General features: G+C 28.3%; 1 protein-coding gene across 9 annotated transcripts in view; it reads right to left on the bottom strand.

Moving 5' to 3' along the window:
• Positions 1-6952: 6952 nt before the first annotated feature.
• The window catches only part of LOC100167155 (N-alpha-acetyltransferase 80), a 13796-nt gene continuing 7464 nt past the window's right edge, over positions 6953-13284 (bottom strand). For 3 of the 9 annotated variants that reach the window (XM_016804762.2, XM_016804761.2, XM_016804759.2), the window contains 4 exons: positions 11435-11563; positions 7838-7983; positions 7364-7439; positions 6956-7293 (listed from right to left, as the gene is read on the bottom strand). In XM_016804762.2, the coding sequence (XP_016660251.1) occupies positions 7110-7293; positions 7364-7439; positions 7838-7983; positions 11435-11535 (507 nt within the window). In that variant the 5' untranslated portion in view covers positions 11536-11563 and the 3' untranslated portion in view covers positions 6956-7109. Of the gene's footprint in view, positions 7294-7363; positions 7440-7837; positions 7984-11434; positions 11564-12397; positions 12508-12970; positions 12973-13142 lie in introns of those variants that run through there. The other 6 variants (XM_029486971.1, XM_016804763.2, XM_016804760.2 and 3 more) reach the window with 6 other exon arrangements.

The raw sequence follows: 13284 nt of genomic DNA, 5'->3' as shown, positions 1-13284 counted from the left end.
TAAACCTCCCCCTCCCCTATATACGCCACTAGCTGCAGGTGTGTATACTGTATATAGTTGTAATGTTTTATATTAAAAAAATTGACGATTTCGACATCGGGCGTTTATTTTTGGTTTGAAATGTAATTATGAAAACTTATTAAGTAGGTAGGCATAGTTAACTTTAATGAAATATTTCCAAATTTAAACTCAATGTCATTGCACAACCTTTATGTACCTATTGAAAAAACCTTCTCATAAAATTATATCCAGTCAGGATGGCGGTACATGTTTGTACATATTATTTTATACATAAGAGATGAAAATAATGTAGACTTTTATTATAATTATAATTTAATAGGCCTGTAAGTTATACGTATAAAAACATCATATCAAATTTATTTTTAAGCTAAGTGCTGAAGACATCACAATGTTTCAGTCTTGCACTCATCTGTATTATTTGTAATTTACGAAGTGTTTATTACGCTGTCGTTATGAGTTATGACTCAGTAAATACTATATTATTATTTTTTATAATTCAAATTTGTTTTTTTCCCTTAAACAAGAATTTTATTGTTTGTAAACATGTTAGGTGGTTAATTATTTTATTATTATTATTATTATTATTATTTTACGTTGGCTCAATTAATTTGTATATAATGTAATTTTTTACACAAAATGTATAATATATTATATAATATTACTATTATTATTATTATTATTATTACTATTATTATTACTACTATGAAGTTAAAGCTGTTAGTAGGTGTTAACTGAAATGTGCAATAGACACACGTTTATATCAGTGATATTTATTCCTTGTTTGTAATTTAAAATATAAACAAAAATAAATTTAAAAAAACGGTTTCATGTCAGTTGTTTTTTCATGAATGTTTTTCTTGATGTCACAATCACAGAAACCATTTTTGCCACTTCTTTCGTGCCACTCAAACTGTCACCATAAAATAAAATTGACTGACATTGAATGTATCCAAATTTTGAGTAAAACTCTAGTTTTTCAGTTGAAGACAAGTATGCAAATTGTAAACCCAATCTATAAAAATTATTTTAACATTTAAATATAATTTCCAGTACCTACCTACCTTTGTATCAAGATATTAATATATTATTATTATACGTTTTTATGTATTCTTCAGTCTTGAACAAAATACATTTTCCTAGTCCTTGTCGTGTGTAATGATTATTACTATATGACCACTAAAACAATAACAATTTTCATTATAAATTAAACAAATTATGGAAGTAGGTAATTTTTTTTTAGGGTGTATTAAAAGTCAACGCAAGCTAGTATATCTACAGCGTGTCAAACATCGGAAATTTAGGCAATCTACACAATATTTTCTTTGTGGGGAATGAGGATTTTATCAAAGTATCACAAGATTCTTCCAAACTGTGTACCATGATTAAACGTAGTGTCTATACTATCTTTAATCGCGATGTGTACCTAACATAAGCAACACATACAAATTCATAAACATCATTAAATTTACATAATATATTAAAATATAATTATTATCATCCTGTGATAATTTCCCTTAAATTTGGTAAACTAAAGTTAGTAAAATTGATGTAACCCATACATTAAATATGATTGTGAAATAGGAATAAAATTAATTTCAATTGAAAATAAAATATTATACATAGTCTCCATTTTAGATAGGGTAAAAGGACGAAACTTAGTCATCTATATTAAAATACAAATATAAATTATAATCACATCATTGTAAAACGTAATTATAAAAAAAGGTGGACAAGTGGATACCGGTCTGCTGTACCTTAGTCGTCGAGTAGCTTACTGTAATGACTAATGGATGTGTTAAATTTTATTTCAATGATACTAGTTAGTAACTAAGTTAGTTCATAAATAAATAATTATAACTTAACTTAGTTATATTCTTAAAAATCAAGTTATTTACGATGCATAGATTTTTCATCGATTATTACATATTTTTACGTAAATATCATTAGGTATAACATAACAATATGGATACCCGTAATTCTAAGATTAATCATTCATTGGTTACGTTTCCAAAATCGCCTAAGTGATAAAACATTTTCAGTTACCACTGTCTTTCCGATTTCTTATGGGTCAGACATTGCCTTTGAGATCCACATCATATTTCTTAGATAATGACATATTTTAAGGTGCATTTCCCTGGCATCCCCACTTCCGAATTTTGATTTCAAACCAAGGGCTTTCGTTTGTGCTGGATCGTGCTCGAATTTCATCGTTTGTGCTGCAACCCTTAAGGAGTTATAAGGGATAATGATTGGGGGTGCCAGCGGAACGACTGCACCCCCACCTCAGAATTTTCAAATTTAAATTATGCCATTCGTTTGTGCTACATTTGTGCCGGATTGTGCTCAAATTTCCTCGTTTTTGCATGCAAACCCTAATTAACAACAGGGGATCATTATTGGATAAGGGTGGTATGGAGCCATAATACAACCACAACTCAAAATTTTGTAACTTCAAATGAGCCAGTTATAGCCTGATATCCAGTACCATATATTCGACGAAAGTACTCTACTACTTATGTGGAGTTATCCTTATAAATTTATTTTAGGTGGTTGTAAAGACAATCCGACACCCCCCCCCCCACCACTGTCCAAATCAGTCCACACATCACACACGACCCTAACCTTAATTTAATGACATCTCTATGATGAATTTTTAAAATGATAAGGATTCATAATTTATAATATTGACTATCTAATGATTAGGTACTTCCATGACGGTTAATATATTAAATTGGTTATTAATTGTAGTATAAAATAATTAACTGTTTGGAAATATATACCATGTAATGAATTATTACTAAACTGTATTGATATATTAGTTTCATTTTAATATTATATCCAAGTACAACTATAAAGTTACAGAAAATGTATTTTTGTCTGTTATAGTGCATAGCATTTTTTACTAGTTCATCAATCATCACTATAGTTAATTTTAAAATAGTAATTGCAATTTTGAGCATTAAATTATGTAATCGTTTTACAATGCAATTAAAACATAAATATGACTTTTATAATAAACAATTTATATTTTTTAGACAGTAAAAATATATCCAGATTAGTCAGACTAATATACTAATCAGATTACAGGTTCTGTTAATAACTATTAACTAATAGTATAAAGTAAGAGTAAATACTTATAATATATTATTGACTATTGGCTATATTCATTTATTTAAAAAATATACTTTTCTGTCTTGTGTCTTTTTTTTTTTATTGATTTGGTAAAAGAAATTAGTAATATTTTTTAATTCTGTTTATTAGGCGTCTAGGTACGTCTAATATTTATTAGACGTCTATAGGTACTATTAGTTAATAACAGACAAAATACATTTCCTATAACTTCCTGTAACTAATTTCTTTTACCAAATCAATGAAAAAACAAACGTAGCACAAACGAATGGCATAATTTAAATTTGAAAATTCTGAGGTGGGGGTGCAGTCGTTTCGCTGGCACCACCAATCATTATTCCTTATAACTCCTTAAGGGTTGCAGCACAAACGATGAAATTCGAGCACGATCCAGCACAAACGTAGCACAAACGTAGCACAAACGAAAGCCCTTAGTTTGAATTCAAAATTCGGAAAGGGGTGCAGTCGTTTCGCTGGCACCCCCAATCATTATCCCTTATAACTCCTTAAGGGTTGCAGCACAAACGATGAAACTCAAGCACAAACATAGCACAAACGAAAGCCCTTGGTTTGAATTCAAAATTCGGAAGTGGGGGTGCCAAGGAAATGCACCTCATACTTTAAACCTAAGGAAACTTGTTTTTAGTGTTTTGAATTGTGGTGTTCTTTAATACTCTAATAAAAGTTAGATACCTAAAACATATCCAGATCAATAGACGTCTTAGTATTTGGAGCGTGTTTATATAGTTTATTTATTCAATCACTACACCTTGGTATAGATACTAGGTAGCTAAAAGGTAGCTTACAGATGAATTTTTTTTTCAGCTTACGAAGAAAAAATATTTATTTTTGTTTATTTAAAAGTTTGCTGTCGATTATATTACTATTATAATAATTAGGGATTAGTTGAAATATGGTACATTTTTTACAAATATATTTAAAAAAACAAATGGTAGGGCGGCGCCGGCAGTGACAGCTAGTTGAAATAAAAATAATGTAGACTTTTTAATTATTATTTAATAGGTTTGTAAGTTATACACTTATACGTATAAAACATCATATCAAATTTATTTTAAAACAAAGTTCTGAAGACACCACAATATTGCATTCTTGCACTCATTTATATTATTAGTAACTTATCTACGAGGTGTTTTTATTACGCTATAATTATGATTTAATAAATACTATATTACTATTATTTTTTAATTTTTACAAATCAAATTTGTTTTTTCCCCTTAAACATGAATTTTATTATTTGAAAACATATTAGGTGGTTAGTTAATTTTTGATTATAATTATCTTACGTTGGCTCAATTAATTTGTATATAATTTAAATTTTTTACACACATAATATGTATAACATACAGTGTTGGCCGTTGGGTAAATTACTTTTGAAAGCAATAAAATTACGTTATTAAAAAAATATTTAATGTAACAATAATTGTTACATTAAATATTTTTTTAATGACATTATATTTATCACGCGTTACATTACTTTTTCATCCAAAAAATAAAATGTTGTAAAATAATGTTTCTTTTTTCAAAAATTAATTATAAAATCAGTCCATAATGACTATTAAGTATAATAGCTATTAGCTAATAAGTACCTAATAGTATAATGTTATATTATGTTATAGTGTTATTATACTGTTATATAAATGGTACCTACTACATCAGTATATGTATAATATGAGTGTATATAACATTGATGATGAAGGTATATTGTGTCATTGTTAGTTGTTACATTGACAAAATGTATGAGTATGAATTCCTGGGATCCATGGGCGTAGTATACATGGGGGCTATAGGGGCTACAGCCCCCACAGAAACCTTCATAACCCCCTCATGGTGTTTACTTTCATTTTTTACATTTTATCCAAAATTAGGTACTTCCGTGTTATCTCGACTACCCAAATATTCCCAAGACTACCTGTTGGATTCATCCGGGTTATCTCGACTACCTCCGTAGACCGTAATTTATTAATAAATAAATGATATATATTCCCGCGTTGTTATCTATAATATCACCGTAATGTACAATATTTAATTTTGTCTTCGATGTACAATGTACCTACTATAAGCCAATTAGTTGACTTTAACCATTTTATGTTGGTTTTTATTTCGTCAGTCATTCGACAATCGTCCTATTTTCCGTATTAGCGCTACGTCTAGTTAAATATATCGTTTAGTCAATATGAATTTTTTTAATTTGCCATCGTCCGAGAAGGAGGCTGTTAATTTTCTCCAAGAACGCGGAATGTTGCCAAGTGCACGGATTTGTCCGAACAATCACTTGGCAAAATTGTATTTTGGAAAAGAAATCTTTTGGAAATGTAATATTAAAAAATGCCAAAAAAAGGTAAATATACGTAATGGTAATTGGTTTGCGAAATCACGAATATCGTTGACGACTGCTGTGCGATTTATATATGGGTGGTCATATGAAATGACTAGTATTAAGTGGTGTGAACAAGAACTTATAATATAAGTGAAAATACAGTTATTGACTGGAATAATTACTTACGTGAAGTATGTGCAATGGCGATTGAAAATAAACCACAGGGGAAAATAGGTGGACCGGGGAAAATTGTCGAAATTGATGAAAGTTTGTTTTCGAAAAGAAAAAATCATGTTGGGAGGGTACTTCCCGAACAGTGGATATTCGGAGGAATTTGTCGCGAGACAAAAGAGTCATTTTTATTAAAAGTACCTGACAGAAAAACAGGAACTTTACTTACGGCGATCAAAAACAACATTCAGGAAGGTACCACGATCTATTCAGATTGTTGGCGTGCATATAACACCGAATTATTAAAATCATCCGGCTTCCATCACTATACTGTCAATCATACATACAATTTTGTTGACCCAACCACAGGAGCACACACCCAAACAATTGAACGCCTTTGGGGATCGGCAAAGTGGCGAAACAAAAAAAATAGGGGAACAGCTCGCCATCATCTACATTCATACCTGACTGAATTTGTTTGGCGACAAAACCTTGGTAACGATCCACCGTTTAATAAGATTTTAATGGATATTAAAACCTGCTTTCCTCCTCAAAAAAATTATTAACTACATTTTTTATTTATTTTTTATATTATATTATTACAATTTTTTCTATACACATTTTTATGCCATTTTATCGTGTTTCAAAATAGATTTATATTATTATTCAGAATAAATTTAACTTATATATTTTATATATTTTTATTATTTAAAAAATTGCAGTACTCGAAATAACACGGTTGATCATATAATAGGGGTAGTCTTGGAAATATTTTGGTAGTCGAGATAACACGGTTGTGAACTTAAAGTAGTCGAGATAACACGGAAGTACCCAAAATTATAGTTTTAAATGTTTTTATAATTTTCTAGTCCTATATAGCTCCCACAGATAGTTATACCAAGCTACTCTCATGCTAGGATTTTAAATAATATTGTTGATTATTATCTAAAAACTTTCGGAATCATAAATAAATTTAATTGATTTTTAATTTTTCAGGAATATCCTAGCACCTAGGTTTTATCATATATTCAGATATTCTACATTCATAACTTATTTTAATAACATGGAAAATAACATATTTCTCCATAGGAATTAGTTGTATAATGTAATTTTATTACAATTGCGTGTGAATTTAAATAAAATATAACTAATAAAATGACTCAAGAGTTATTACAAAAGTACCTAGTTTTGTTACAGTAATTATTTGTAATATATGAATTACATTACAACCCAACACTGATATTATATACATAAATTAATATTATATAATATTACTATATTATTAACTTTTATCATTATTATTATTATTACTACCTATACTACAAAGTTAAAGCGATGGCCGATGAGTAGGTGGTAACTGAAATGTACAATAGATACACGATTATATTAGTAATATTTATTCCCTGTTATTAGTTTAAAATACAAAGAACAATAAATTTAAAAAACGGTTTCATGTCAATTTTTTTTTCATAAATGTTTTTCTTGATGGCACAATGACAGAAACCATATTGGATTTATTGATGCTACTCAAGCATCCTCCATAAATTGAAATAGGCTGACATTGAATATATCCAAGTTTTGAGTAAAACTCTTGTTTGTCTATTGTAGACAAGTATGCAAAATTTAAACCCAACCTATAAATATTATTTCAACTTTTAAATATAATTTCAACTTTCAAGTATGTAGTATGTATATTATTATTACGTTTTTATGAATTCTTCAGTCTTGCACATAAGATATTTTCCTAGTCCTTGTCCTCGGTGATGATTTACTATGACCACTAAAATAATAACAATTTTCATTATCAGTTAAACAAATAATGTACTTTTATTTTAAGGTGGTAAAAGTTAATACAAGCTACATCATATCAAACATTGGAAATGTAGGTATTCTAAACCGCAATGGTAAACTAGCTATGGTGGCGGGTTGGAAATCGCCTAGGCTGAGTAGGCCTGGCAAAAATTTGGGCTGCTTGAATATTTTTGGCAGACAAATTATAAATATTTTATTATTAGCCCAAAATTAGACCGAATTTTTGTTTCCCCGGGGTCAATTTCTATTTTCAGTCCATCCCTACTAGACACCATTTTCTTTATGCACATTTTTTTTCTTTTAACATTTCAGAATGCAATTTATAAACACCAACTATACCTAAGAATTTAACAGAATATTATTGACCTGTTTCGATGAAACCACCATCAGGAATAGACGGTATTGGTGTAATTTTTGAATGTCCTAAAACTGCCTTGAAGTTATCTTCTTCTTTTTCAACCAATACCAAAGATGTTGGCAATGTATCACAAGATGCCTCCAAACTGTGTAACCTAAATGACACATACAAATGCGTTAATATCAATGAATTTACAAGACATATCACATAACTATGTCAAGTTGCATGAACAAGCACTAAATATTTAAGGAAATAATTGTGAGCTAAGTCCCTTAAACATGATTTAGTGGTCCATGATTGATTCATTAAATTAATCAATTGTTCATGAAACTCGGCAATAATATTATTAGCATGTGATAAATTCTTTCAAATATTGCACTGATGTTATACACTAAGAGGGCGCTACAACCGCATGTGTACTCATACAAACGCATAACATATAGCAAATATTATGCTTAGCAGATCACGTTTATCTTTGTTATGCGTTTGGAAGGCAGGTAGAAAGCACACCGATGTAGTGCCTTCTTAAATATTAATGCAAAATAGAAATAAAACTGAAAGCAAAATATCAAATATTGTTCCCATTTTTAGATTAGATAAGAAGACGAATTTTTGTCACTTATATTAAAATATTAAAATCAATTATTATCACATTATTGTAAAAATGATTAACAAATTATTTTCAAATATAATAATTATAAAAATCCGACAAGTTAAGTTTAATGTATTTAAAATTGTACTGTATTTGAGACTTGGAAAATAATCATCAAATTAAACAGTAATCGATAATTGAAGCAGAGACTAGAACTTTTGTCATTTTTTCGGTTCTGATTATGGATCTTGTTCGGTTCTTAAAAAATAAAAATAAAAAGGCCCGCGGTTCCGATTCCGGTTCTTAAAATAAGGGTTAATTCCGGTAGATACTTACCGGTTCTTCAAAATGCTTATTTTCAAACATTAGATATAGATACCTATATATAGGAAAGAAAAGAGTTCGGCTTAAAAATAAAATTGAATTAAAACGAATTATGATTTACGACTTATGAATAAGCCACCTATCGGCTATCAACCTATATGCAGGCTATATGGCTATAGGTACGAATTTAAAACTGATATACCTACCTATCGGCTACCTCGATGTTAATACCTTACCAGACTGCAGTCACCATTTCCAATTTATATGTACTATATAGACATATAGTATAAATAGGTATTACACATATTATATTAATACGATTTACGAATACCATAGGAATACCATACGATTACCAATTACACTGTATCATTTAGTTTCACTTGTTTTTTGGAAAATAACTTGCCTTATTGTTGTATTTAGTATTAGAGACATGTTTAGTTTGAGTTTAAATGTATACAATTAAATTTAACTATATAGGTACCTACTTTACTATAGCCATATAATAAATAATAATTAATAGGTGAGATGAATGATAATTGTACATTTACATATTATTTTAAATGTTGTACACTAGGTATCACTAGGTAGTAGGTCTAAAATATATTGTAAAATATATCATATTATGAATTGAATATTGTTTAAAAAAAATTATAACTGTTATCAGAGATTAAAAAAAAAAGTAACGTTATTTGTAACGCACTAGCACGCACTACTTTATTTATGAAAAAGTAACGTAACGTGATAAAAATAATTTTAGGTAACGCAAATGTAATTCAAATAAAAATATGTGAAGTAACGAGTAACGTAATTCCATTACTTTTTAAAAGTAATTTACCCAACACTGATAATTTGCATACAAACTTAAAATTTATTCTATATTCGGTCGCTGCCCAAAGGGTGGTCATATTCGCATACAAAAGTGAAATAACTAACAAGCGAAACATCAAATTACAGTATGAGTAGCGTATGACCACCTGATAAAAAAGTTGTAAATTACTCGTATTTATCAATGTGTGAGTGTGTGACTGTGAGACGGAGTTATAAATAGGTAACTATATAAATATTATTATTCGTAGCCCGTAGGTATTTTGTAAACATTCGTAGAAAAACACATTATAATTGTTATTCGACCGTTCTCATTATATTGCTGATGTAAAATGCAACCAGTATCAGTATATGTGTGTAAATTAATCATTTTCGGTCGTACCCTGTATATATTTTCTATGGTCGTACCTATAATATGATTATTTCGAGTTAGAAACTTAAAATACCATACATATACAAAACAAATACCTATATTTCTATGAAAAATAATTATTTGTCTGACTTTAGGTATATCAAAACCCAATTTAAATAAAATTTTCTGCCATTTCATAGAACCGATAAGAACCTAAAGGAACTGGAAAACTTATTATTTATTAAAATGTGGTTCCGGTTCTAATTCCGGTTCTAAGCATTGTAAAATATGGGTTCCGGTTCCAGTCCCTGATAATAATAATAATAATAATAATAGTAATAATGATTATTGTATTATACATTTTAAATTTATTTGCTTTTCACAAAATAATGAACATTTTAACATCTTCTACTAGCTGCAATTGTTAATCAAATTATATGATATTATAAACATTTTTAAGAAATTTTAACAGTTATACAATCTTTATTTCTAAACAAACGCAATACATTTTATGAAACTACAGAAAATTTATTTATTTTTACTTTCTTGATTTTGAATCAAGTAAGTATGGAAATTGAAATGAAAAAAGTATAAATTTTTGAAACCTTCAAGATTTGTGTTAAATAGGGAAATAATAAAAATGTATCTCATTAATGATGAGTAAGTGGGTAATTTAGCTAACTTTAATATAAAATATTAATGAGAGTGGTTTGATATCACACCCAAGCGGTATAACCACTCGAATCCATAAAAACGTCGCCGTGAACAGTCCCAAAATCTCTATTTTTTAACTTTTCTCCTAAACTATGATACCTAGCTAGAAATTTTGTTGATAACTCATTAAAAAGGGATTATCAACTAAATACTAAATTTAGACTTAAAATTTTTTTTTTTAATTATTTAATTTTTCACAGATAAAAAAAAGTTATTTTTCGTTAGATTTTCATTTAACGAGGTAGATTTCCGAAACTGGAGAACGGATTTTGTTGTTTGTGGTCTTTCTATATTCACATTGGCTAGGAGAAGTGCAGTGAAGATTTTCAGAACTTTATCTCCAATCGTTAATTCACTACAAAGCTGTAAATCTTTCAAAATTTAAATCATCAAAAAACGCCCAATAAAATTTGTTTTAATTTTTTTAATGTTCTGTAGTGAATTAACTATCAAAGTTAAAGTTTTGAGAATCTTGTGTGAATCTAACAAGACCCCAAACAACGAAAACCGCTCTCCGGTTTCAGAGATCTATCTCACTAAATGAAAATGAAAATGACTTTTTGTGGGGCTGTTCACACCGACATTTTTCTGGATTCTGGGTGTGATATCATTACCTAAATAAATTTCTAAAAATTAAAAATCAAGAAAGTTTACACGGCGATCCCTGACTTGGCAAGCGTTTTTTAATAGGTAGGTAATTTAAATTTCATCAAACCTAAAGTATCATTTTATTCCATTTCGAAACCAATAAAAGATGTTTAAGAAATCTGGTTAATTATTATAGGCTTGAATAAATACCTGGCCATTTCACTGCGTGGCCATTCGGAATTAATTACAGCACAACATTGTTTGATGAGGTGTTTGTTTCGGTGTAATGGAAATACTTCAAATCGTTCCATTGCCACTCTAATGTAAATGTTAAAGTACCTGTAAATTTATAATCTTTAAGTAAAATTATACATTTTGATAACCAAACTTAAAAAAGGGGGCAAGTGAGTACCGCTCTGTTGTACTATAGGAGTGTTGTGACTTGTGGGTCAATAAAATAGACATGTAAAATTCTAATTCAATTATATAATATAATCATTGTATGCCTACACAAAAAGTGTAGATGGTCTGTCAGCCTATATTACTAAGTATATTTTATGATATTATTTCTGTCAAAGTAATTATTATTTTACTATTAGTAAACAGTTAAACAGACGGTTAAATTAATATTTGCCGAAAACATTTCATTTGATATTCTTTAAAAGCTTCAAGTACCCACAAATAATATTTTTAAATTACAATTTTAAATTTACAACAAAATAACTGAAATTATTATTCTTTGTTTTTAATTTCGTACACATTTTACCTAACATCTATAAAAAAAACTAGGTGTGTTAATGCAGTATAGAAGCATATCATGAGAAACTGTTTTAAATTTTCAATCGTCAGCTATACAAATTGAACATTTTAAAGATTTAACTACCAAATAATTCGCAAATTTTCATAATTTTAATGAATTTTATCAACATTTGAACTTAAAATGATGATAAAAAAAAATTCTGCATTCGTATCATTAATATTTTTGAACTATACAATGTATGAGAATCTTTGTATTACTTTGTAATGATATAAATAATAATCATGCTATAATGTATTATTAATGCAACTAAAATATGATCTCGTATATCTGGTTAGTACTTAATCTAGTCTCAAATTCGGATCAGTAATCTGAAATGCTAGCAACTAAGTTTAATAGATAGAATTGAAAATTACAATGTGTTTAAACTTTTTAATGGCTACATCAGTGGTTCTCAACCGCAGTGTCACGTATTAGCGTGTTGCTAAAAAATTGTTTATTTATATTGTATAAGTAGGTACATGTTCTGCAAAATATAAATATATAATATTATTATAATTTATAAAATTAATGCATTATGATGTGATGGTAAAAACCACAGATAAGAAAAAAAATTGTGAAGATAGTCTCATCATCAATTTACATAATATATATAGGCTTATAATTGTTAGTCCAAGGCTGGGTAAGTTAATGATTTTTTTTAACTCAGTTAAGTTAAAAGTTAATACATACTTTTGTTAAAAAAAAAGTTAATTTGTATATACAACGCTAGCGTAGGTACTTAATTTTTTTCCAACCCTAAAACTATATTATAGACTATAGTGTTTATACTTTATATACCTACAGTATTTCCATATAAGTTATATTCAAATTATATACATTTTTAACTTTAAACAATTCACGGTAAATATTTTTTGACATGAAAACGAAATAGATCAAAATAGTGAAATATAATAAAATTAAAATCAAAATAAATTAACTTAACTTACTTCTAAAAATGAAAAATGAATTCGTTCATTTCGCGTTAATTAAAAAAGAAATGTAGTAAGTCAACAGTTAAGTTAATGAAAAACCAAAAGTAACTGGTTAAGTTAAAAAGTTAAAATTAAATTAACTCGTTAATGACCAGCCTTGATTGTTACTTTTTCAATAATACATTACCCGATTGTTTAAAGTGTGTTACCATTTGTATGGATCTAAATGAGTGTCGTCGTAAAAAAAAGGTGGTTGAGAAACACTGCCATTACATTGACAGTCCAAATGTATTACAATTTATTGTGATTAATAATAGTATTTATAACCA

The sequence above is a fragment of the Acyrthosiphon pisum genome, chromosome A1 (assembly GCF_005508785.2).
Source record: "Acyrthosiphon pisum isolate AL4f chromosome A1, pea_aphid_22Mar2018_4r6ur, whole genome shotgun sequence".
Lineage (NCBI taxonomy): Eukaryota > Metazoa > Arthropoda > Insecta > Hemiptera > Aphididae > Acyrthosiphon > Acyrthosiphon pisum.
Note: the sequence above shows the minus strand (reverse complement) of the source record. Positions and strands in the feature narration are given on the sequence as shown.